This window comes from Enhydra lutris, unplaced genomic scaffold, assembly GCF_002288905.1.
Source record: "Enhydra lutris kenyoni isolate GAN:26980312 unplaced genomic scaffold, ASM228890v2 scaffoldscaffold82, whole genome shotgun sequence".
NCBI classification, from domain to species: Eukaryota; Metazoa; Chordata; class Mammalia; order Carnivora; family Mustelidae; genus Enhydra; species Enhydra lutris.
The window spans coordinates 1,614,044-1,632,991 of NW_019154166.1; the positions used below are offsets into that span (position 1 = coordinate 1,614,044).

Consider the following 18,948-nt stretch of genomic DNA (forward strand, 5'->3'; position numbering starts at 1 on the left):
CCTTCGCTTTGCGTGCACCTCCCCGGCTCTCTCTGTCCGCGCGGGGGCCCGGGGCCAGCTCCCGGCGCGGGGCGCGGGGGCGCGGGGCCCCGCCTCCTCTGGGCTTTCCCCGCGGCGGCGGGCGGCGGGCGCGCGCGGGACCGCAGTACCGACCGCGCTGTCGGTTCGGACGGTGCGAGCGCGGGAAGAGGGCGCCGCCAGCTCGCGCCGCACCCCCCAGCCCAGCGCCCCGGCCGCGGCTGCCGGCGTCCCCGCGGGCTCGGAACCAAGCCGCCGGCCGCCGCGCTCCGGTCCCGCCTGGCCGCGGAGATGAGCCGGAGCCCGGGCGCCGGGTTCCTCGCGCTCCTCGTCCTGCTGCCGCTGCTGCCTCCGCCAGGTAGGTCCGGGGCCGCGCTGGCCCCCGCGCCCCTGAGTCCGCGCACGGGGTGCGGGCGGCGGGTTGGGGGGAAGCGGGAAGGGGGCGCCGAGGGCCGAGGGGGTGGTGTTGGGTAAGTGGCGAGTCGGGCCGGGGCAGGGGACAGGCTGGGGGACGTCCGGGTTCAGGCCGTGCTCAGGACGTGTTTTGGGGGTGGGATGTGTGGGTTGGACCCGGGGGTCAGATCCGGGATCGAAGGAAGAGGCTTAGTAACAGGGAGGGGAGCCCCTTGAGAGGGGAACCTGCGCTGACCGCCTGGGTCGCCCCCCCCCGCCCCCAGGCCATGGCAACGAGGGCAGCGTCATCGGCAGTTGTTACTGCCACAGGAGGATTCCTTCCCACTCCCCTCCGAAGGGGGAGGTCATGGCACATTTCCGAAAGCACCTGAGAGCCTATGATCGCTGTAATTCCTACATCAGGTAATCTCCCGGAGCGCTGGGAGCGCAGCGCCTCTGGGGGCCTCCGGGAACCTCTCAGTCGACCTGGAACTCCTGGGGGGACCGACCCCCTCCCAGGATTCCATTCGCCCAGCAATTCTCCATGCCTTGCTTTCCCTTTCCCACCTACCTGGGAATTTCCCAGGCGGGGCAGAAAGGCCCCCCCCACCCCGCTCTTGGCAGTGACTTCACATCTTTGGAATGAGGAAAGAGCTGAGGTGACCACGCTTTTCCTTCCTAGGTTCCAGCTCCATTCCCGCAGCGTGTGTGGGGGGAGCAAAGATGCTTGGGTTCAAGAACTGGTGAGCTGGTTTGATTGCAAAGGTACGGGCTTCCCCCTCCTCCCTGGGGTCTGTCTCCAGGGAAGCGGTCTCCCTCACAGTCGGCTTTGCCTGGGTCCCCTCCCCATGCCACCTCGAGTTCCTGTTGTACCTGGTGCCAGGCGATGTCCCCTCGACCCCTGTTCACCCAGTATCACCCACCATCGCTGTCGTGATTTGTGCCACTCCGTCCCGCGCTCTTACTTAATATTTTTCTGGAAGCCAAGGCACAACTTTTGCTTTCCAGTATTCTACTATGGAAATTTAAAGACTTACACAAAAGTTGAAAGACTTGTCCAGGGGACACCCATAGGACCACCGCTTAGAGTCTACGTTTCTAGCCAAGATTTTAGCTTTTATGTATTTGTGTTTTATGTCTTTTATATAGTAGGTACAAAATACAGCAGAGACAAATTCCTATTTTACAATGTCAAGTTTATAGCACGTAACCACATTTGCTTTAGTGCGCGCCCATCTATCTCATTCGTCATCAATCCACCTTCTCGTTTTTTACAAGATTTTGAGAGAGAAAAGAGTGCATGAGCAGGGGGGAGGGAGGCGGGAGGAGGGAGGAGCAGACTCCCCACTGAGCAGGGAGCCCTGTTGCAATGAGGGCTCCATCCCAGGACCCCGGGGATCATGACCTGAGCTGAAGGCACACGCTCAGCTGACTGAGCCCCCCAGGCGCCCCTTATTTTTTGATGTGTTTCCTGGTTAGGTGTAGGCATGACCACACTTCACCCCCAAACATCTCAGCTTGTGTGTCATGGAGCTCAATACTTGATTGTTGCTGTTTCTCTTTTGAGGTTAAATTTACATACAATAAGAGGAATAAATTCTTAGGTGTACACATGCCACTTTTGAGATGCGCCTGCTGTATTTTTCTCATAAAATAAATACACTAAATGTCCTAACACTTGCACAGACGCAGTCTTGCGTCTCCTCCATGGCGCACAGACCGGTCTGTGGGCTAGAGACCTGCACGCAGGCTTTCCCTTCATCCTCCTGGCCACTGTGGCCTTGGTAGGAGAGTTCTCCCTGCTCTATAGCTGAAAGAAAGGCGTCCCAGGGAGGTCAAGAGACAAGGGACAAGGTCACCCGGTGACTCTGTAGCAGAGTCAGGGTTCCAGCCCAGGTCTCGCCCATGTCCCGGTGCAGATGCTTGTCCCAGTGCTTCCTTGTTGCTGGTCAGTTCACTTCCTTCTCCACCCCCACTCTGTTATCCGCCTCTGCCTTCCTCTCCCGCCTTCAGCTGTGACCTTACTTCTTGCCTCTCCAGAATATGGATATGCTAACTCCGGGAGTGCAGCCCCCCAGGAGCTCTTACCTCCTCCCACCACCCAAGTTCCTGAGCCCACGCAAAGGGCACCTTTAGACACGGGCTCCCCTGCTCCGACGCACCTGCCACCCACCTCGCAGCCCACGCTTCCAGCAGGGGCCCAGTCGTTGGACAGAAACCTCACCCGCGCCGATAACATCACTACATCCACTGAGGGCCACCGTCAGGGGCCTGAGGAGAGGCAGAAGCAGCTGGAAGAAAGAGTAGGGCCTTCCGAGAGAACCTCAGCCATGGTGCCAGTGGTGTCCCTCCTGACCATCATCTTCGTTCTCACTGTGGTCCTCCTGTATGTGCTGTGCAGGAGGAGGAGGGAGCAGTCACTGCAGCACTCTCCAGGTAAGCTGGGCCTCTGGGGCCCCTCTCCCCAGTAGCTCTTAGGTGGCTGGAAACCTGAAACCTGCCCCAGGCAGACAGATATGCATCTGTCTGCACCGTGGACCATAGGCCATGAGAAAAGAGTCAGCTAGAGACAGTTACAAAAGAGGGAGGGAGGAAGGAAAGCCATCACAGGCCCAGGGACCCATACTTGACCTATACTTCAGAGCCAGGCAGGGCTTGGAGCAATATAAGATGGCAGCTAGGGGCGCCTAGGTGGCTCCTTAAGTGTCTGCCCTCAACTCAGGTTATGATCCTGTGATGGTGGGATGGAGGCCCGCATAGGGTTCCCTACTTAGTGGGAAGCCCGCTTCTCCCTCTCCCACCTCCCCCTGCTTGGGTTTCTGCTCTTGAGAGCCCGATGCGGGGCCCAATCCCAGGACCCCGGAATCATGACCTGAGCCGAAGGCAGAGGCTTTAACCCGCTGAGCCACCCAGGCGCCCTAAATAAAATCTTTTAAAAAGAAGATGGCAGCTAGAGCAGACTAAGGAGAAAGGAACCCATGTAGGAAGGTGGGAGCAATTCATTTAGTTCACACGTCTCTCCTGAGCACCTGCCCTGTACCAGGTTGTATCATTGAGCTTTGGGGATCGAATCCCCCAGCTCAAGCTAGTCCCCCAACTTCCCTTAATTATAAGCTGATATTTTCATCCCCTTCTCTTTTCCAGATTTGCCGCTGTATTATACACCCGTGGCATCAGACTCCAGTGCTTGAGTGGAGAGCGGAAACCTGAGAGGGTAGATGCCGTCCTTTATGCAGCCCCGCACACCTTTAATTAATACATCAGAATAATCTCTAGCACATGCTAGGCACTCCACGGCCACTTGATGTTTAATATCCAAGTGTCCGGCCACTGCCCTCTTGTCAGCTCTCCCTGGACTTCTTTTCCATGCTGTAACGTAAAATCTACAACTCACTGTGATACCCTAGACAAATTATGTGCTTAATTACTAAAGATTATTTTTATAATTATTGATTCTTTTATTCTGCAGACACTGGCCTCAGGCTCCTGCCCCCTTCCCAAGGTTCCTGGCTCCAGCGCCTCCCCTCAGGGTCCCACCGCCCCCACGATTTTATTTCCTCAATCCCGGTATCACCCACGTATGCTCCAGTGAGAGTCCCAGCTCCCTGCTTCCGTTGCTGTTGTTTTTTTTTTTAATTAAAACCCCTGGTTCTGCTTTTGTCTCTTTCCATGAAGAAGCATGTGCCTTCGCTGGTCCAGTCTACAGAAGCCTGGGGTAGGGCACGGGGTGTTGGAGGAAGTGTGCTGGTGGTCTGATCTCTGTCTGACCTTGTCAGCACTTCCTGGCGCACCTGCAGGAGCACCTGTGGGAGGAGTCAGGCCGCTTGATCTTCAAGTGTCTCCATCCCCACCTTCTGCCCCCTACACCCTGCCCAGCCGGGCCCAAAGTGGCAGCCCTGATGTCCCACGCCACAGGTCTCTTTGTCCCGGGTGCTGGTGGTGGCCTTCTTCCAAGTTCTCGCTCTAGCTGGTCGGCCTAGTTTTCCAGCATCTGCTCACAGGTTCGAGCCACATCGCTGAGCTTGAGACGGGCGTAGTCCACTCGCTTCAGGGCCATCTGGCAGTCCTTCCTCGAAGAGTAGCTGGAGCCCTCATGGGGCTGCCCGGTGGCTACCTACAGGACAGTCACATGGCTCAGTGACACACCCCTCCCCTGAGCCAGCTCCCCAACCCAGCGAGCATCTGGTCTCTTGCCTCCTGTCCTCCCTGAGCCAGACGCCGCTGCAGCCCGGTCACTCGGGGTAAATCACCGAACGTGTTAACCTCGTGTAAGATGTGGGTAACCCCAACGATTTCCTAGCCTTGTTGCAGGATTAGATAAAGCGGCATCTGGCACAGCGAAAACCGGCTCACCCCTGCCCCTCCTCTCAGGGCGCCGCCCCTGGAGACCCTGAGGTCAGGTCAGGTTTCTGGGCGCACGGCCCTGGCTTTGGCACCGACCACCAGTCCCTCCCCAGGGCCTCTCCGCCCGGCGGCTCGCGGGCCAGCGAGGCAGGCAAGGCCGCCTTAGGCATCTTCCTTCCCGAGGGGGAAGCCCACCCCGGAAGCGAGGGTTCGGCGGAGGTCACCGGCTCCCTGGAGGCCGGGTCGCCGCGGCTCCAGAGGCCGAAGCTCTGCCGCGAGGACCCCGCAGGGTGAGGCGGAGGCGCAGGGCGAGGCCGGCCGCACGCACCTGGGTGAGGTAGCGGATTTGCCCCGACAGCTCGGCCTCCACGTGCTGCACCGACGCCGTGAAGGCCGCCGCCTGCCGGTCCAGCAGCCGCTCGTTGGTCTTCTCCTTGGACAGCTCCAGGATCACGGTACCTGCGGGGGCCGACAGAGGGTCGGGGCTGGCGGGGCTGGCCGGGGCTGCCCCGCGCGGAGCCCGTCCCCCCGCCGGCCCCCGGGGTCCCTCCCCTCCCCGCTGCGAGCGCGGGGGCCGGCCGTCGTGTCCCGAACCTGCATTCTGGAGAATGGCGCCGATCTCCCGTTCGATGTCCTCCAGCGCGCGGAGCCTCTCGTTGGCCAGGCTGTAGGTCGCCATCGCCACCCCCGGCCGCCCCCTCCTCGGGGTTTTTCTCCCTCGGCAAAACGCCGCGCCTGAACCCGGAAGCGGCTGTCGGTTTGCGCCTGCGCGGGTCGTGCTCGGGGCTGCGACTACAATTCCCAGGATGCTCGGCGCCGCCCGGCCTGGCGAACTACAACTCCCAGGGTATCGTGCGCACACCCTGATCTGCGCCGCCGCCGCCACCTGGCGGCCACCTGTGGTAAGAGGAGGCAGCGGGGCGTTGGCTTCCCGGTACGAGGCTGTTCCGTCCTGCGCGCCTCCGCGACGCTCCTGGGGTCTCTTGCGCAGCTGCTGGTGCTGGGTGAAGATGCTGGGAGCCCCGGGGTGCTGGGGCACCCCCCGTAGGGGCCTAGGGTACAGGCTGACTCGGTGAGACGTGCGTGGCTCCTCCGGGGCTGGATGCCCGCGGACACCAGGCTTGGCAGCCTGTCCCCAGGGGCGGGCTCCGCTCAGCCTCCCCCTCCCGTTCTGGTCGCCGGTTTTGCGCGGCGTCTGGGGATGCGTCCTGAGCGGGATGGGTTCTCAGGTGACAGCAAGGTCTCCGTCGCTCGGAGGCGCGCGCGGTGCACCTGCGGGGACACGGGATTCTGCGCGCGCGGTGCACCTGCCGGCGCCCGGACACGGGATTCCGGCCGGCGGCGCTGCGGGAGCCGGCTTAACCGCGCGGACGGGAGACGGGAGCCGGAGCCCGACCACGAAAAGGCTTGCAAGCTAAGTGGTTTGGACCTCGTCCTGAAAGCCCTTGGGAGCCCTGGAAGGATCCTCCAGACGCGTGCTCTGGCCGGGTTTCCTTCTGGAGAGGTCGGTCCGGACAGCTCTGGACACGGGAACGAGGCTAGTCGGCACGGGGCTAGCCAACGGATGGAGACGGTCGGTTCAGCGTGAGGGACCTAGCATGTGACTCCGCTGCTTTTAAAAGTCCTAATACAAGAACAACAAGGGGGGTCTTATTTGGGGGTCAAAGAGAGAGAGAGGCAGAGGAATTAATAGCAAAAATTTAGATAGAAGCATCAAGACAGAAGGGTACGTGGTGACTGATTTAGTAATGAGGTGGAGATGAAGCCAGTAGTGGAGAAAGCGTAAAAGCAACTTAATTTACTCTTAAATTCACCCCCTCCCATCCCCTTACTGGAGGTTTCTTTGTTGAAGGCGGGAAACAGAGGGGCTTTGCGTGAAAGGCCCACCCGGGGCATGGTTGTATTGCAAACAGAGAGTGGGGCTCCTGGGTGGCTCCGTCATTAAGCGTCTGACTCCAGCTCAGGTCATGATCCCAGGGTCCTGGGGTGGAGGCCTACATCGGGCTCCCTGCTCAGTGGGGAGGTGCTTCCCCCTCTCCCACTCTCCCTGCTTGTGTTCCCTCTCTCACTGTGTCTCTCTCTGTCAAATAAATAAATAAAGTCTTTTAAAAAAAGAAAACAGAGATTAGGGGCATCTGGCTGGCTCAGTCAGAAAGGTGTGAGACTTGATCTCTGCATAGTGAGTTTGAGTCCCGTGTTATTTAAATGAATAAATAAATTTTTAAAAAACTAAAAAAAAAAAAGAGCTAAAAGAAAATAGGGATTTAATGAAAGTTTATTTCCTGAGTTGTTCCAATCTGGAATTCTCTTTTCCGGGTGTGCTAGGATGCGGGCTGAAAATGCAACGATTCAGCAACATGATTTTCCCCCCCATAAAACAGCCCAGCATGGGTAGTTCAGCATGCTCCACAGGTCATCTGGAGAGTTAGGGATGAACTCAGAGAATAAACAGATTCTTTAAAGGACAGTGACTCAGGGAAGATAACCTGCTGCTGGACAAGATAGGTCACCAAGAGACGGCACGAGGACGCTGGATAATGTACGTGTAGGCACGAAGGTGTGAATGTTGATTATTGATCTAGCCTCCCCCATACTGTTCTCTCAGGAGTATGGGGCCCGTGGGGGTCTCGCAGTGCTGGGGAGAGACGCAGAAGGGGGCTCAATCTTCACGTCGTATGGTGGGACACCAGTGATGCTTAAGATGAAAGTCAGGAAGCAGCGAAGTGAGCGCTCTGCTTGGAGGTCAACACCAGGAGAAACATCCGAGGGACGTAAAAGCAGCTACCTCTGAGAAGGGAGCTGGCGAGTGATGGGGTATAAGCCTTGTGCTTCTATCTGACTCCTTATGCTCTGCGTGTCCATGACTTTGAAAATAACAATGCGGGGCGCCTGGGTGGATCAGTGGGTTGAGCGTCTGCCTTCGGCTCAGGTCGTGATCCCAAAAGTCCTGGGATCGAGCCCCGCGTCCGCTCCATGGGAACCCTGCTTCTCCCTCTCCCACTCGCCTTGCTTGTGTTCCCTCTCTCTCTGTCAGATAAATAAATGAATAATCTTAAAAAAAAAAAGAAAAGAATGCACAAAAAGTGAAATGGTAGCGAGGAAATGAGTAGAGACTGACTTTATGTAGAAGAGACCGGAGTGTGGAGGAGGGTCTTCTCTGGCTTCCGTCCCTCCTTGAGCAGAAGAGACTTGCGTGGGTGTATGACGTACGGTGGACGGAGAACCGGCAGAGAGAGAGGCAGAGGTTGAAGAGAGGGGGTGGCGGGATGACCTGGGGACTCAGAGGGCACCAGTGGAAGGACGAGCTCTGAACGGGAGGCAGCAGCTTGACCTTGGTTGCATAAGGAATCGGTCCCTGTTGGTGTTTGTGGGTAGAGGTGGGAAGTTGAAGTCATCCGTTCCTGGTGGCCTCATCTCTGTGAAAATCAGAAGTCACTATGGGCATGGGGGAAGGTTTGCAAGGTGGCGAGGGAGGTGGCCAGGAAGACGGAGAGGGACAAAGGCTCATCAGGAACTGAGGGCCCAGCAGAGGTTAGAGATCATAGGTTGGCATTAGCCCTGGGTGTGTACCCAGTGCCTGGTGTTGGCACCTACGATGTGTTAGAAATGACTTGCTGAGGGGCGCCTGGGTGGCTCAGTCGGTTAGGTGTCTACCTAACCCAGGTTAGGGTCCTGGGATGGAGCCCCATATCGGGCTCCCTGCTCAGTGGGGCTTCTGCTTCCCCCTCTGCCTCTTCCCCTACTCACACTCACACTCTCCCTCTCTCTCAAACAAATAAATAAATAAAATCTTAAAAAAGAAAAAGAATTTGTCCTGCAGATCCAGTTTGTGTGTGCCCAAAAGACCTGTCTTCGGGGATGACTGCACTGGTGTTTGCTTAGCCGAAGAGTGGACCTCCTTCATGGCCCTCGGCAGGAGACGGGTAGAAATAAAGGCCACCCAGGGAGTGGAAAGTCATGGGGCGACTGAAAGAATAAGGAAGATCCGTAGGCGTTGCTACAGAAGGGAAGGCACCACTATAGGGAAAAGCACGGTAGAAACAGGAGGGCACATAGTGCTACTGTCTGTCCAGAATAAGGGAGAAATGCATCTGGGCAGGTGTGACCGGATGAGAACAGCATCTTTGGTTTATTTGAACACTATTTCGGGACGAGTGGTCACAGGACTGGGGACAGTGGTTGCCCCTGGGAATGACAAACGGGAGGCCGGGGACCAGGGGCAGGAGGGAGCCTTCTTTCCACTGTTGATCATACATGGTTTGGATTTTTTTTTCTCTACACCACGTGCATGTTTTGCTTTCTTAAAAACATTAACAAAAAGCTAAAAAAAAAAAAAAAGACATCAGCTCTCAAATCATGTGCTCATTCAAGATCTAGATGCGTGGATTCTTCCTGGGACCTGCGGGATCAGGACCCGGGAAGGTAGAGCCTGGGATGGTGCGTCTTTATCGCGCCTCCCCCCCCTCCCCGGGGTTGGGGGGTGGGGGGGGGGTCCTGATTCACCTGAAAGCCTGCTGAGCTCTGGGCCGAGAGCTCGGCAGTCAGAGTGGGCTCATGGGAATCAGAGGGATGCTGGCACTTCCTCTGTGTGGTGGGGGCCAGGCTGTGCGGGATGGGCTGTAGTGGGGGGTGGGGGGCGTCCAAGGTCACTGGCATTTTGGTAACACTTCAGTCCCTGGGTAAACGGTAGTCTAATTAGATGTCAGGCTCCACAGACTGAAGGCCCGTGGGAGCGGCCCCTGGGCCCCATCTGGAACCACTTGGCCTTGCTGTCTCTGCCCCATTCCCACCTTCTCACATGGTGCTGCCATCGCCCAGAAGATAGAAGGTTCCAGTCCATTCCTCATTTGCCAGTTCTCTGCTCAAAGGTCCTCCCTCCGGAGAGATCTTTCCCAAACCCCAGGCTAGGTCAGCAGTCCCCGAGGTCAGCACTCCTCGCCCTGGACTTCTCCTTTGGAGCATGGATACCATCACAAGGTCACCAGGGAGTGACTTAATGGTGGCTTTGGTCACTGCGATGTCCTCCATGATGCCTGGCACAGAATGGGCACCCCAGGCATGGGCTGCTCATGGAGTGAATGATGAGCCTTACGAGACACAGGAGACACAGGCTGGGTGACAGGAGTGGGAGTGGGTGCAGGGGGCTGGGCCGTGTCCGTGGAGGGTCGCTCCCGCCCTACAGCCCGGCGTCCAGGAGTGCCTGACGCACACCTGAGAAGCTGCAGGGGGAAGTCACAGGCGAGACTCCCCGCGGCCCCACGGAATGTCGTGTGGTTTCTGTCTGGGGAGGCCTGTGGCCAGGCTCCCACCGAGCCCTAGGACTAGGTGGCTGGAGCCGAGCGCCCAGCACACGTGACTGACTGGGTGGTGACGTGTGCCAGAGGCGAGGGGGAAGAGCCCGGCTCTGCCCGGCTCCGGAGGCCCCCAGCCTACGGGGAAGTGAGCGGCTGTTTCCCCTGTGAATGTAACAGCTGACGCTGTGGGTTCTGGGCTGAGCAATCGCGTTTCAGTGCCTCTGTGGAGCGCAGGACAGCCCAGCGCTCTGACCCTGACTGACGGCCTCGGGCCCTGCGAGGAGGCTGGCTGGGTGCTCAGCCCACCGCGGCCGGTCCCAGATGGCTCCAGTCTGCTCCTCCCACCCCCTACGGAAGACATAGACGCTCTTGCCTATGAAAAGGTTTAATTTCTTCTTTATGCTCAGAAACAAAGAAGTGGCCTTGCTCCCCCAAGAGGGTCTCCTCTCCCTGGAAAGGGAAGCTGTTGCTGTGATGTGAGGTTGAACGCGGGGTTCCTTCTCCCCACTTCCCCGCTGTCTTTCCAGCACCCTCCGCAGAATTTAGTCTGAACACGCTTGCCGCCCACGGGGGTGGGGGGTGGGGGGGGGCGCAGCTGGAGTCCAAAACGTCAGGCCCAAGTTCCACGAGAGAGACGGGTCCAGTGTGTGTTTGGGGGCGGCCCGCGCGGGAGGGAGGGAGGGAGGGGAGGCGTGGGGTGGGGGAGCTGCTGGGCGGAGGGGGGAGGGCGGAGAGGCTGCTCCCCCCTCCCCAGGCACCCACCCCTCTCCTAGCAGAGCTGGTCCTCATAATCCTCCTCCTTCATCCCTTTTAGTCGGAGCCGGGCGAAATCCTCGAACACGATGTCGTCGTCCGTGGCGTAACTTGACAGTGGAGGGGGGGTGCAGTGAGGGCTCCAGGCCCTCTGCTTGGCCCCCCGCTCCCCTCCCAGACACAGAGGCGTACGAGCGATGGGGCTGGACCAGTGGGCAAGGAGGCTACGCCGTCTGGATTGGGTGCTTCGGCCCTCCCTCCCCCGGGGAGGTGAAAAGCAGGGGTAAGGGCACCCTGGGGGTCTGCAGGGCTCTCTGGCCACAGAGGTCAGAGGTCGAAGGCGGGGGCGGAGTCTCTTACTTGGTATCAAATTCGATGAGGTTGGTGTCCACGGGTACACCTGTGTCCGGAGCAGCTGCAGGAGGAGAGGGGTGTGTGGGCGGGCGCCAAGGGGACCAGCAGGTCTCCCCTGGCCTTGCCTCCGGCTGCCTTGCGGGGGTGGGGGGCTCGGGGTGTGCTCACCTGTCTGGGGCCTGGGGAGGGTGATGTGGTCGTGGGGCTTGGGGTGCATGAGGACAAAAGGCAGCTCCACAGAGACGTCCCTGCGGGGGGGACGGGGGAGGTGGCGTGAGAGGCCCACGTGGCCGCACCGGGAGGAGACCCCCGCGCCCCCCACATTCCCACGCACTCACCCGCCACGAGACACCACCAGCTTCACCTTGACCCTGTAGGACACCAGGATGCCCAGCACCTCCTTGTTGGCGCCCTCCTTCACGCTGCAATGAGGAGGACGAGCTCGGCCACAGCCCAGCCCTGCAGCTCCCCCAAAGTTTGGGTGGGACCCCGTCCCGGCCGTGGCTTCCAGCAGCGTGGGCTGCGCTGTTCTCACGCCAAACACCCTGCGGCACCCCTCGGCACCGAACCCGCTTGCAGCTTAAAGTGTCCTTGTGACCTGTCCTCGTGACCCGGCACCGTCCAGCTCTCCGCCACCCCGACCACATCCCCCCCCCCCCCCCCCCCCCCCCCCCGCTCATTCTGGCCTCTGGCTCGCCATGCGTGTTCACGCAGTACTCCCCTCACACCTGGGCACCCCGGGGGAGGCCCGGCCCTGACTCAGTGATGGTATGGCCATCGCCCAGAGGTGTGGCGGCTCCACACTCCCTCGCGTGTCCTTGCAGAGACTGGGCCTGGGCCACCTCTGCCTGGGACACTCCTTGTGTGGCCAGTCACCAACTTACTCTGGGTCCCTCCTCAGAACTCACGCCCGGGGGTGGGGGGCAGCCTCTTTAAACGGCACACATGCGCCCACCCCCGACGTTTCCCTCCCTCCTCTGCCTTGCTCCTTCCCCACGCTCGACACTAGACGCGCGGTATGTTTCGCCGTTGATCTGTCTGTCCTTCCCCTCTGGATTCTCTGGTCCCTTCTGGGCCCCGAGAGCACTGGGCATCTGGGACAGCCTGAAGGAGCATGTGAGCCTGGGCCATAGGAGCCCCCCACCCCGCTCACATGGTGCTGGAAGCCAGATTGGTGTCCTCGTGCTTGAGCTTCCCGTCCAGGGCCAGACCCCGCTTCTCCCGGTTGTCGCTGAGCAGCGGGGTGACAGTATACACCTTGCAGAACGTGGAACTGGGGGACACCTGGTCACTGGGGAGCGGGGACAGGAGACCGAGACTCTGGGGGGACAGGCCGGGCGAGGTGGTCGCTCTCACCCCCCCCCCGCGCCCCCCCGACCAGCGCTGCCTTGTTTGGGCCTACCGGTAATGGGGGCTGGGTTAGAGCTCAGCCCGCTCCAGAAAGCGAGCTCAGAGCCACCTGCCGGGACAGATGGAAGGCCCTTGTAGGTGGGGACGGTCTCCCAGGGTTGTTCCTCTGCCCTAAGGTGCGGCCCCGGGGTGTTCTGTTACTCACTCTTGTTCGATCTGAGCCACAGGGCACTTGTACTGGGCAGTGCTGAAGAGGCAGATGTCGGCATACTGTCTCACTGCGGGGCGGGGTGAGGTCAGGCAGCCATGCTGGGAGTGCAGGCTGCAGCCCCCCAGCCCCCCTGCCCCGACCCCACGGGGCTGTGTCTCCTTCTGGGGCAGCCTCCTGCACTGGGGTGTGTCCCTGCGCAGAAATCACACCACGTGGGCAGCAACTCCCACCCCCAAGACCCCCTCCTATCCCCCACCTCCTACCAGAGACTTTGATCTTCTTGATGGTCTTGGTGGAGTTGTTGGTGACGTGGACGTTGACATTGAGGGGCTCCCCGTGGTAGTAGAGCTTTTGGGAAGAGGGGGTCAAGTTAATGTGATCTGTTTGCACTGGTCCCATTATCAGCGACCCCTCTGCCCCCCACACAGACCCGTGGCTTGATCTCCCTCTAAACCCATGCCCACACCCAGCTGTCCTGGCAGGTGGCTCCAGCCCTCCCCCCAGGGCCCTCTGCACTGGAGCCTCTGCGTCCCGCCCCCGCACCCCACCTCCTTGTCCAGGGAGGCCTCAAGGTGCAGGGACCGGTCGGACATGAGGAAGTGGCGTGTGGTTTCTGCTGAAGGCTGGGGGCCGGGTTTCTCTGGGGCAAACTGCACCTTTCGGATCACCAGACGCACAGAGTTCCTGTGGGTGGCGAAGAGGGGCAGGGGGGGGGGGCAGTCCTCAGACACCTGGACCCCCAGCACCGCCTCCCTGAGGCTTGGGGCTCTAGGGCGTGGGGAGGGGATGCTCACAGCACCGGGTTGGGGGGGGCTTGCTTCCTTCACCTTTTGTGGCTTTTCTCTTCTAGTGATTTGGCACAGAAGGCTCGAATCTCAAAGTCTACCCCGCAGGCCTTGGGAGGAGAAAAGGTCACATCTTACACAAGGCCCCTGACACCACCACACCCTTCCTTCCCTCTCCTCTCGCCTCGGTCAGGGGTTCTTGCCCCATCGCCGTGTGTTGAGGAGTGTAGGGCCTGGGGCTTCGTCCTCTGCCGCCCAAAGCCCCCAGCACCTAGCAGCGCCTGGGTCCTGTCTGCAAGGCGAGGCCCTATACTCACCCGGGAGTGCCCAGAGTCACCTGGGAGCAGACAGACCACATTTCCACCGGGGACAAGTCCCACCCTGGCTTCTCCCTGACAGCCCCCGTCTCGGTGGGTGTCAGGCTCCTCCTGGAGCCCGTTCTGTCCCCTGAGCCCTCAGACCCATTCCCGTTGTACCTTCCCCGTGTCCTCGGGGCCTGGCTGCAGAGTGACGGAGCAGGGAAGGTTCTGGGGGATCTGTGGGGAGGCAAGGGGAGGCTTCGGTTCTTCCAAATCTTTCTCCCAATCCCCACTAAGAGGCTGGAGGAGGTGTCCCGATGGGTGAGAAGGGGAAGAAGGGAGGGGCCCCAGGGAGGAGGCAGACACAAGAGTGACCATGAAGGCGGGGTGGGGGGCAGGGTGGGGGCTGTCCAGGGCCTCCTCCTCACTGCTGATTCCAGATGTGCCTGGAGCAGGGGCCTCACCTCCCCCCACCCCCCCGACTCAGTCCCAGCCCTCTTGCCCTGTAGAGGGTGGAGGGCGTCCTCACTGTGAAGAAGAAGGGGTGGGCATGCGGGCCCAGCTTCCTGAGCAGCCGGTCCTGCAGGCGGGTTGGGGGCCGCGGGGGGTTGGGCGCCGGTGGGAAGGCCTGGTAGTTGGCGATGAATAGGTCTTTGCGGAAGGACAAGCCCAGCACGTCCAGGTCCTCGCGGCCATAGCGGAAGGCGCAGGTGAGGGTCACAAACACTGCGAGGGAGGGTAGGGGGTGGTCAGGAGCCCACCCCCCACCCCCGGCCCCAGCCCTCATCCCCCGCAGCAACCAAACTTCCCTCTTCCCGCCCCACTGGGCCACCCCAATGTCCCCTAGGCGCCCCCTGCTCTAGGGCCAGTACCTTTGCGATCCTTCAAGTAGTCAGGGTCCACGAGCACCACGCCATCTGGGAAAGGGACACATGAGTTCACTTCCTGTCAGGGCCTCCCCTCCATCTCTGGGCCCAGGAGCCTTTCCCTGTCTTGGAGGCTCTGTGCTGCTTTCTGGGTACACTTACCTACGGGGTCCACTTTGTCCAGGTGGTCTACAAAGTCCCGCTTCCCCAAATACACAGTGAGCTGCAGATAGAGAAGGGGCGCAGGGAGGATGGGGCAGGAGGGTGTGGGGCACGCAAGCCTCAGAGCGCTCCTCCCGCCCCTGGTCTTTCCCAGGCTGGGGTTCGCCCCGGGGGTTCCTCCCAACAGGGTCAGAAGGGGAGAGTAGTGGGGTTTCCCAGGTTACCCAACCTTGAAGCTTTTTGCACCTCTGTCCACAAGTCAGGCAAGCGTGTGTGTGGGGGGGTGGGGTGGGGAGTGGGCTTGGAGAGGATTCAGGGGGGCCCCCCAGCCATTTAGAGAGCAGGGTGTGGTCTCACGGGCTCCTCTCTGGGGGTTCTGGGATACACAGGCCATAGCCTGGGGGCTGCTGACCATTCCCAGCCCAGGAACCCTGGGCCCGCTCCCAAGAGGGGTACAGCTTAGGGCTCCTGGCTCCTCCCCCTTCCTCTAACCTAGGGACCCGGACCTTTCCCCACCCAGGGACCTGTCCCCACCCAGCCCTGCAGCTGGCTGGGGTTGAGTGGCCTTTGCGGCAAGGGGCTTCGGGAGGGAAGGAAGTCAGCTCTTAGCTGTCACAGGAAGTGGGGAGCTAGGGGTTGGGGATGGGCGAGGGGCAGGCTGGGCCTTGCAGGGGCCCGGAGCGAGTTGGGAGCAGGAGCAGCATGGGGGACTCACCTTGCAGTTGGGGCTCGACTTCTTGAAGACCCTAGCAAAATAGAAAGGGAAACCCCGCTGCTTCACACTGGGCAGCGGGGACCTCCCCACCCTGGCCCGAGAAGCAGAGCTCACCCAGGACTCTGCCTGCAGGATCTGGGGCTCTGCCAGCTCTACTCCTCCCACCACAGGGCCTGAATATTCCCAACACAACCCCTGCCCCCAGGTCCCCTCCTCCTGGGACAATGGCCCTTGGTTGCCACAGGAACTACCCAGGCTCTTCCCAGAGCACTTGCCCCGGGGGACCCGAATGGGCAGGCTGTAGGAGCCTCTGTCTAGGACCGAACCCTGTCCCTGACTTCTCTGGTACTCCAAAGACAGCTGGAGTGCCCAGCAGGGCAACCGCCCTGGCTTTTGCGCCTAGAATGGTTTCTACTTTTAGGCACTACTTTAGCGTGACCCGATTCCATTAACCTCCAACCATTCCCCATCCCTGATCTCAGCAGCCCCAAAGCCCGTCTCCGGATGCCGAGCTCAGCTATCACTTCCTTTGGGAAGCAGATCGAGCCCGGACCCCGGTTACTCCTCTTGGGGGGGCGGTGTGAGAGCTTGCACAGGTCCCGAGCCACACATCACCTGCCCCAGCAGGCCGCCTGCAATGGTCGGAGGCCACACTCAGTTCGCACCCCCAGCACGAGGCCAGCCGATTGCTAGAACCGCGATGCCGGCTGACGTTGGTCAGGAGAACGCCCCATGCTCAGCGCCGTTTCAAAGGCTTTGCGTGTGGGATCGCACTTAAGGCTTCTGGCGACCCCATGATGGAGGTCCCAGTGTTCCTAGTTTACAGGTGAGGGAACCGAGGCATGGGGGCCTGAAGGGTTTAGCCTAAGGCCCCACGGGGTGGAAACGGTGGGGCTCAGATGAACAGGCTCGGTCTGGCTCCCAGCCCACGCTCTCCCTCACTAAACTGGTATTCTCCCGTCTCTGCAATCTCTACTAAGTGTTGAATTGCAAGGGATTTGCTCCCCCGAGCTGAAACGGTCTAACCCCAGACTCTGCCCATTGCTGTGGGCGTAGTAGGTATCTGGTGACCCCCTGGGCTCCAGCCACTTGCGGGTCTGACTTTCCTCATCTCCATGCGCTGTCTCAACAGCAAGCCCTGGGAAGGGTCCTCGGCAAGTAGAAACGAAAGTCCCGCAGACTGGCCCGTCCTTCCTCCAGCAACACCCCCCGTCCCCGGTTTTGCTCTAACAACCTCACTTGCCACCTCTTCCCAGAAGGTTAGGCCGTCCAAAGGCCATAAGGCAAAGGGTATGGTGGCCCCCGGTGGCCCCATCCAATAAAGGAGAGTAAACACTGGTAGGGTGGCAGCTAGAACAAGCACCCACCCTAAGGACGGATAGCTAGGGCACCTTCCAGTCCCCCCGTCTTTGCTTCTAGTTTTCCTCTTTGTCCCAGGGCTTCCTCCTATTAGGATGAAAGCCACCAATGGTGGTTGTGGGGTAACGGCCCCCGAGTGTCCGCAGGGCCACCTGCCCTTGGGAGCCGAGGCTGGGGAGCAGCAACACTTGTACACCGAGGCTGGCCAAGGAGGCAGACTGTGGGGGTGCCCAGAGGTGCCCATCGAGGGGGCCAGCGACAGCAGATGTTCTCTCCATTTCCTGTGGCCCAGAATTAGACAGGGGTGGCGGGGATTGTGCCAAGTCAGCAGTCCCGCTCTGGTCCATCCATCCTCCTCCCGGAACCACATAACGGAAATTGGGTGCCTCCCTCAAGTCAGCGACTTCCCCTTTCTTTGGGGGTGTTTGAGTCCTAATCCAGGGCACCAGTCCTCCCTCTGATCATCTCTCTGATACTACTAGATGGGGTGCTCAGAAGCCTGGGTTCTCGTCCTCTGCGGGCAGGGAGTGGTGGGGCTGAGATGATGATGTTTTTCAGCCAAGTGATGTCTGAGGACCCGGGCCCCATTCCTGGTCCCTCCTGGATGGAGGCATACGGCCCCAATCTTTTCCTCTTCTGCTCCTGCTCCCCAGGGACCTGGGCATTCACCCACTATCCCCTTGGGGGGGTGTTGGCCCACAACAGGAAGTGGATTTTGCTAGAGACCAAAAAAAGAGAACTCGGGGTATCAGTGGAAGGAAGGAGCCTCGACGATTGCACAGAAAACATCCGGGGAGTGGATGGCGTGCCCAGGGCAGATACTGCCTTCCCTCACCTCCGGGAATAAAAGTAAGGCCCAGAAGCGGGGAGGGTCGTCATGCACTCTACTCCCCCAAGATGAAGCTGTTGCTCCTAGCAACCTGGGGGAAGGCAGAAGTTTGGAGGCAGAGCCACCTGGCCCTTGGGACAGCCCGACTGCCTGCAGTTTACCTGACAGAAGGCTCTCCAGCAGCTCCGCACGGGCCTCCGAGTGGGGGGGGGGAATCCCCTCCCGGCATCCGGACCTCCCATACCCAACCCTCGGGGCCGGCCACCTGCTCCTCCTTCCTCCGCCCCTGCATCGCTGCCTGCACCGGAGAACCCAGTCGTCCGGCCCCCACATCCCTGCGAGAACCCAGACGCCAGGCTCCTGATCGCCTTCAGCTCTCGCTTTCTGCAAGGGCCCTGGCATGCGTCCTCCTCATTATCCTCGAGGACCCAGGCGCGCGGCCCCAGATGGCTGCCCCCCCAGGGACCCAGGAGTCCGGCCCCGGGTTCTCTCCCCGGTGTCCTTGTCTGGGGACCGTCCCGGCACCCGCCCCGAGCCGCCGCCCACGTCCCGCCGCGTGGCCCCACCTCCCTTACCTGGTGCCGGGTTTCTCCCCCATGGTGCGCGCGCCCGCCACCCGCCGCCCGCCCGGTTCGCGGCTCGCTCGCAGCCTCCCAGACTGCTGCCAGGTCCCCGCTCCTCCCCGCGCCACTGCGCACGCGCGCCCGCCGCTCTTTCTCCTCTCCCCCGCCCCTCCGGCCCCCCTGCGCTCCTGGGGAACCGGGCCCAGCTGCGTCAGCCCGGACCGCGCGCGCGGCGGCCCCGCCCGCCCTCTGGGCGCAAACCGCGCCGTGATTGGCTCCGCCCCCGCGCCCGCCCCTCCGCGGCCCCGCCCCGCCGCTCCCGGGGCCGGGGATGGGGGGGCGGTGGGCTGGTCAATCCTGCGCGCGCGGTCCCCAGTCCCCTCTCGGCCCGCCCATCTCTCCGCCCCTCCGCGCCCCGGTAGGAACCGATTGGGCTCCCCGGCAGGGGCGCCCGCCTGCCCGGATGGGAGAGCCCTGTGATTGGCTCCCTGCTCCCAGGGCGCCGCGGGGGTCCCCTCCCCTTTGTTTGCTTTCGCCGCGGCGGTGGAGGCGAGGGAGGCGGCGGGGGCGGTGGAGCGAGCTCCAGCACCGTCTGGGAGGAAGAATGAGGGGACGCGCACGTGGGTGAGCGCTTCCACTTGCGTGATGCTTTG

The 18,948-nt window shown here is 61.1% G+C and overlaps 3 protein-coding genes across 9 annotated transcripts; 1 reads left to right on the forward strand and 2 right to left on the reverse strand.

Moving 5' to 3' along the window:
* The first annotated feature begins 89 nt into the window (after positions 1-89).
* On the forward strand, positions 90-4,066 carry LOC111161225 (C-X-C motif chemokine ligand 16). Its single transcript, XM_022524820.1, has 6 exons — positions 90-376; positions 696-834; positions 1,094-1,176; positions 2,452-2,847; positions 3,556-3,625; positions 3,881-4,066. Exons 1-5 carry the CDS (start codon positions 310-312, stop codon positions 3,600-3,602), a joined length of 732 nt encoding a protein of 243 aa, XP_022380528.1. The 5' UTR covers positions 90-309; the 3' UTR covers positions 3,603-3,625; positions 3,881-4,066.
* Positions 3,609-5,549, reverse strand: LOC111161226 (mediator complex subunit 11). Its single transcript, XM_022524821.1, has 3 exons — positions 5,350-5,549; positions 5,084-5,214; positions 3,609-4,525 (listed from the first exon to the last, which is right to left on the reverse strand). The coding sequence occupies exons 1-3, from the start codon at positions 5,432-5,434 to the stop codon at positions 4,388-4,390; spliced, it is 354 nt and encodes a 117-aa protein (XP_022380529.1). The 5' UTR covers positions 5,435-5,549; the 3' UTR covers positions 3,609-4,387.
* A 5,223-nt stretch (positions 5,550-10,772) lies between these two features.
* LOC111161165 (arrestin beta 2) lies at positions 10,773-18,385 on the reverse strand. 7 transcript variants are annotated; one of them, XM_022524705.1, is made up of 15 exons: positions 18,308-18,385; positions 15,545-15,575; positions 14,830-14,890; positions 14,674-14,718; positions 14,331-14,527; positions 13,979-14,038; positions 13,545-13,612; positions 13,266-13,401; positions 12,981-13,065; positions 12,712-12,784; positions 12,310-12,447; positions 11,495-11,578; positions 11,259-11,404; positions 11,163-11,217; positions 10,773-10,912 (listed from the first exon to the last, which is right to left on the reverse strand). In XM_022524705.1, exons 1-15 carry the CDS (start codon positions 18,328-18,330, stop codon positions 10,819-10,821), a joined length of 1,296 nt encoding a protein of 431 aa, XP_022380413.1. In that variant the 5' UTR covers positions 18,331-18,385; the 3' UTR covers positions 10,773-10,818. The 7 variants fall into 7 exon arrangements, with proteins under 7 accessions (XP_022380413.1, XP_022380412.1, XP_022380411.1 ...); XM_022524704.1 differs by having other exon boundaries at positions 11,325-11,404; positions 13,979-14,067; positions 14,276-14,527; XM_022524703.1 differs by lacking the exon at positions 18,308-18,385 and adding an exon at positions 16,912-17,955 and having other exon boundaries at positions 11,325-11,404.
* Between the last annotated feature and the right edge of the window lie 563 nt (positions 18,386-18,948).

Bases quoted from the DNA above. Each gene is read 5' to 3' on its own strand.
- LOC111161225 (XM_022524820.1), top strand. From the start codon at position 310: ATGAGCCGGAGCCCGGGCGCCGGGTTCCTCGCGCTCCTCGTCCTGCTG. The intron at 377-695 runs GTAGGTCCGGGG...CCCCGCCCCCAG, and splicing joins GCCGCTGCTGCCTCCGCCAG to GCCATGGCAACGAGGGCAGC. The intron at 2,848-3,555 runs GTAAGCTGGGCC...TCTCTTTTCCAG, and splicing joins GTCACTGCAGCACTCTCCAG to ATTTGCCGCTGTATTATACA.
- LOC111161226 (XM_022524821.1), bottom strand. From the start codon at position 5,434: ATGGCGACCTACAGCCTGGCCAACGAGAGGCTCCGCGCGCTGGAGGAC. The intron at 5,215-5,349 runs GTTCGGGACACG...CGGCCCCCGCAG, and splicing joins CGCCATTCTCCAGAATGCAG to GTACCGTGATCCTGGAGCTG. The intron at 4,526-5,083 runs GTGCGTGCGGCC...ACTGTCCTGTAG, and splicing joins AAATCCGCTACCTCACCCAG to GTAGCCACCGGGCAGCCCCA.
- LOC111161165 (XM_022524703.1), bottom strand. From the start codon at position 17,273: ATGTGGTTCCGGGAGGAGGATGGATGGACCAGAGCGGGACTGCTGACT. The intron at 14,719-14,829 runs GTAAGTGTACCC...TCCCTTTCCCAG, and splicing joins GGACAAAGTGGACCCCGTAG to ATGGCGTGGTGCTCGTGGAC. The intron at 10,913-11,162 runs GTAAGAGACTCC...TCCACTGTCAAG, and splicing joins CTCATCGAATTTGATACCAA to TTACGCCACGGACGACGACA.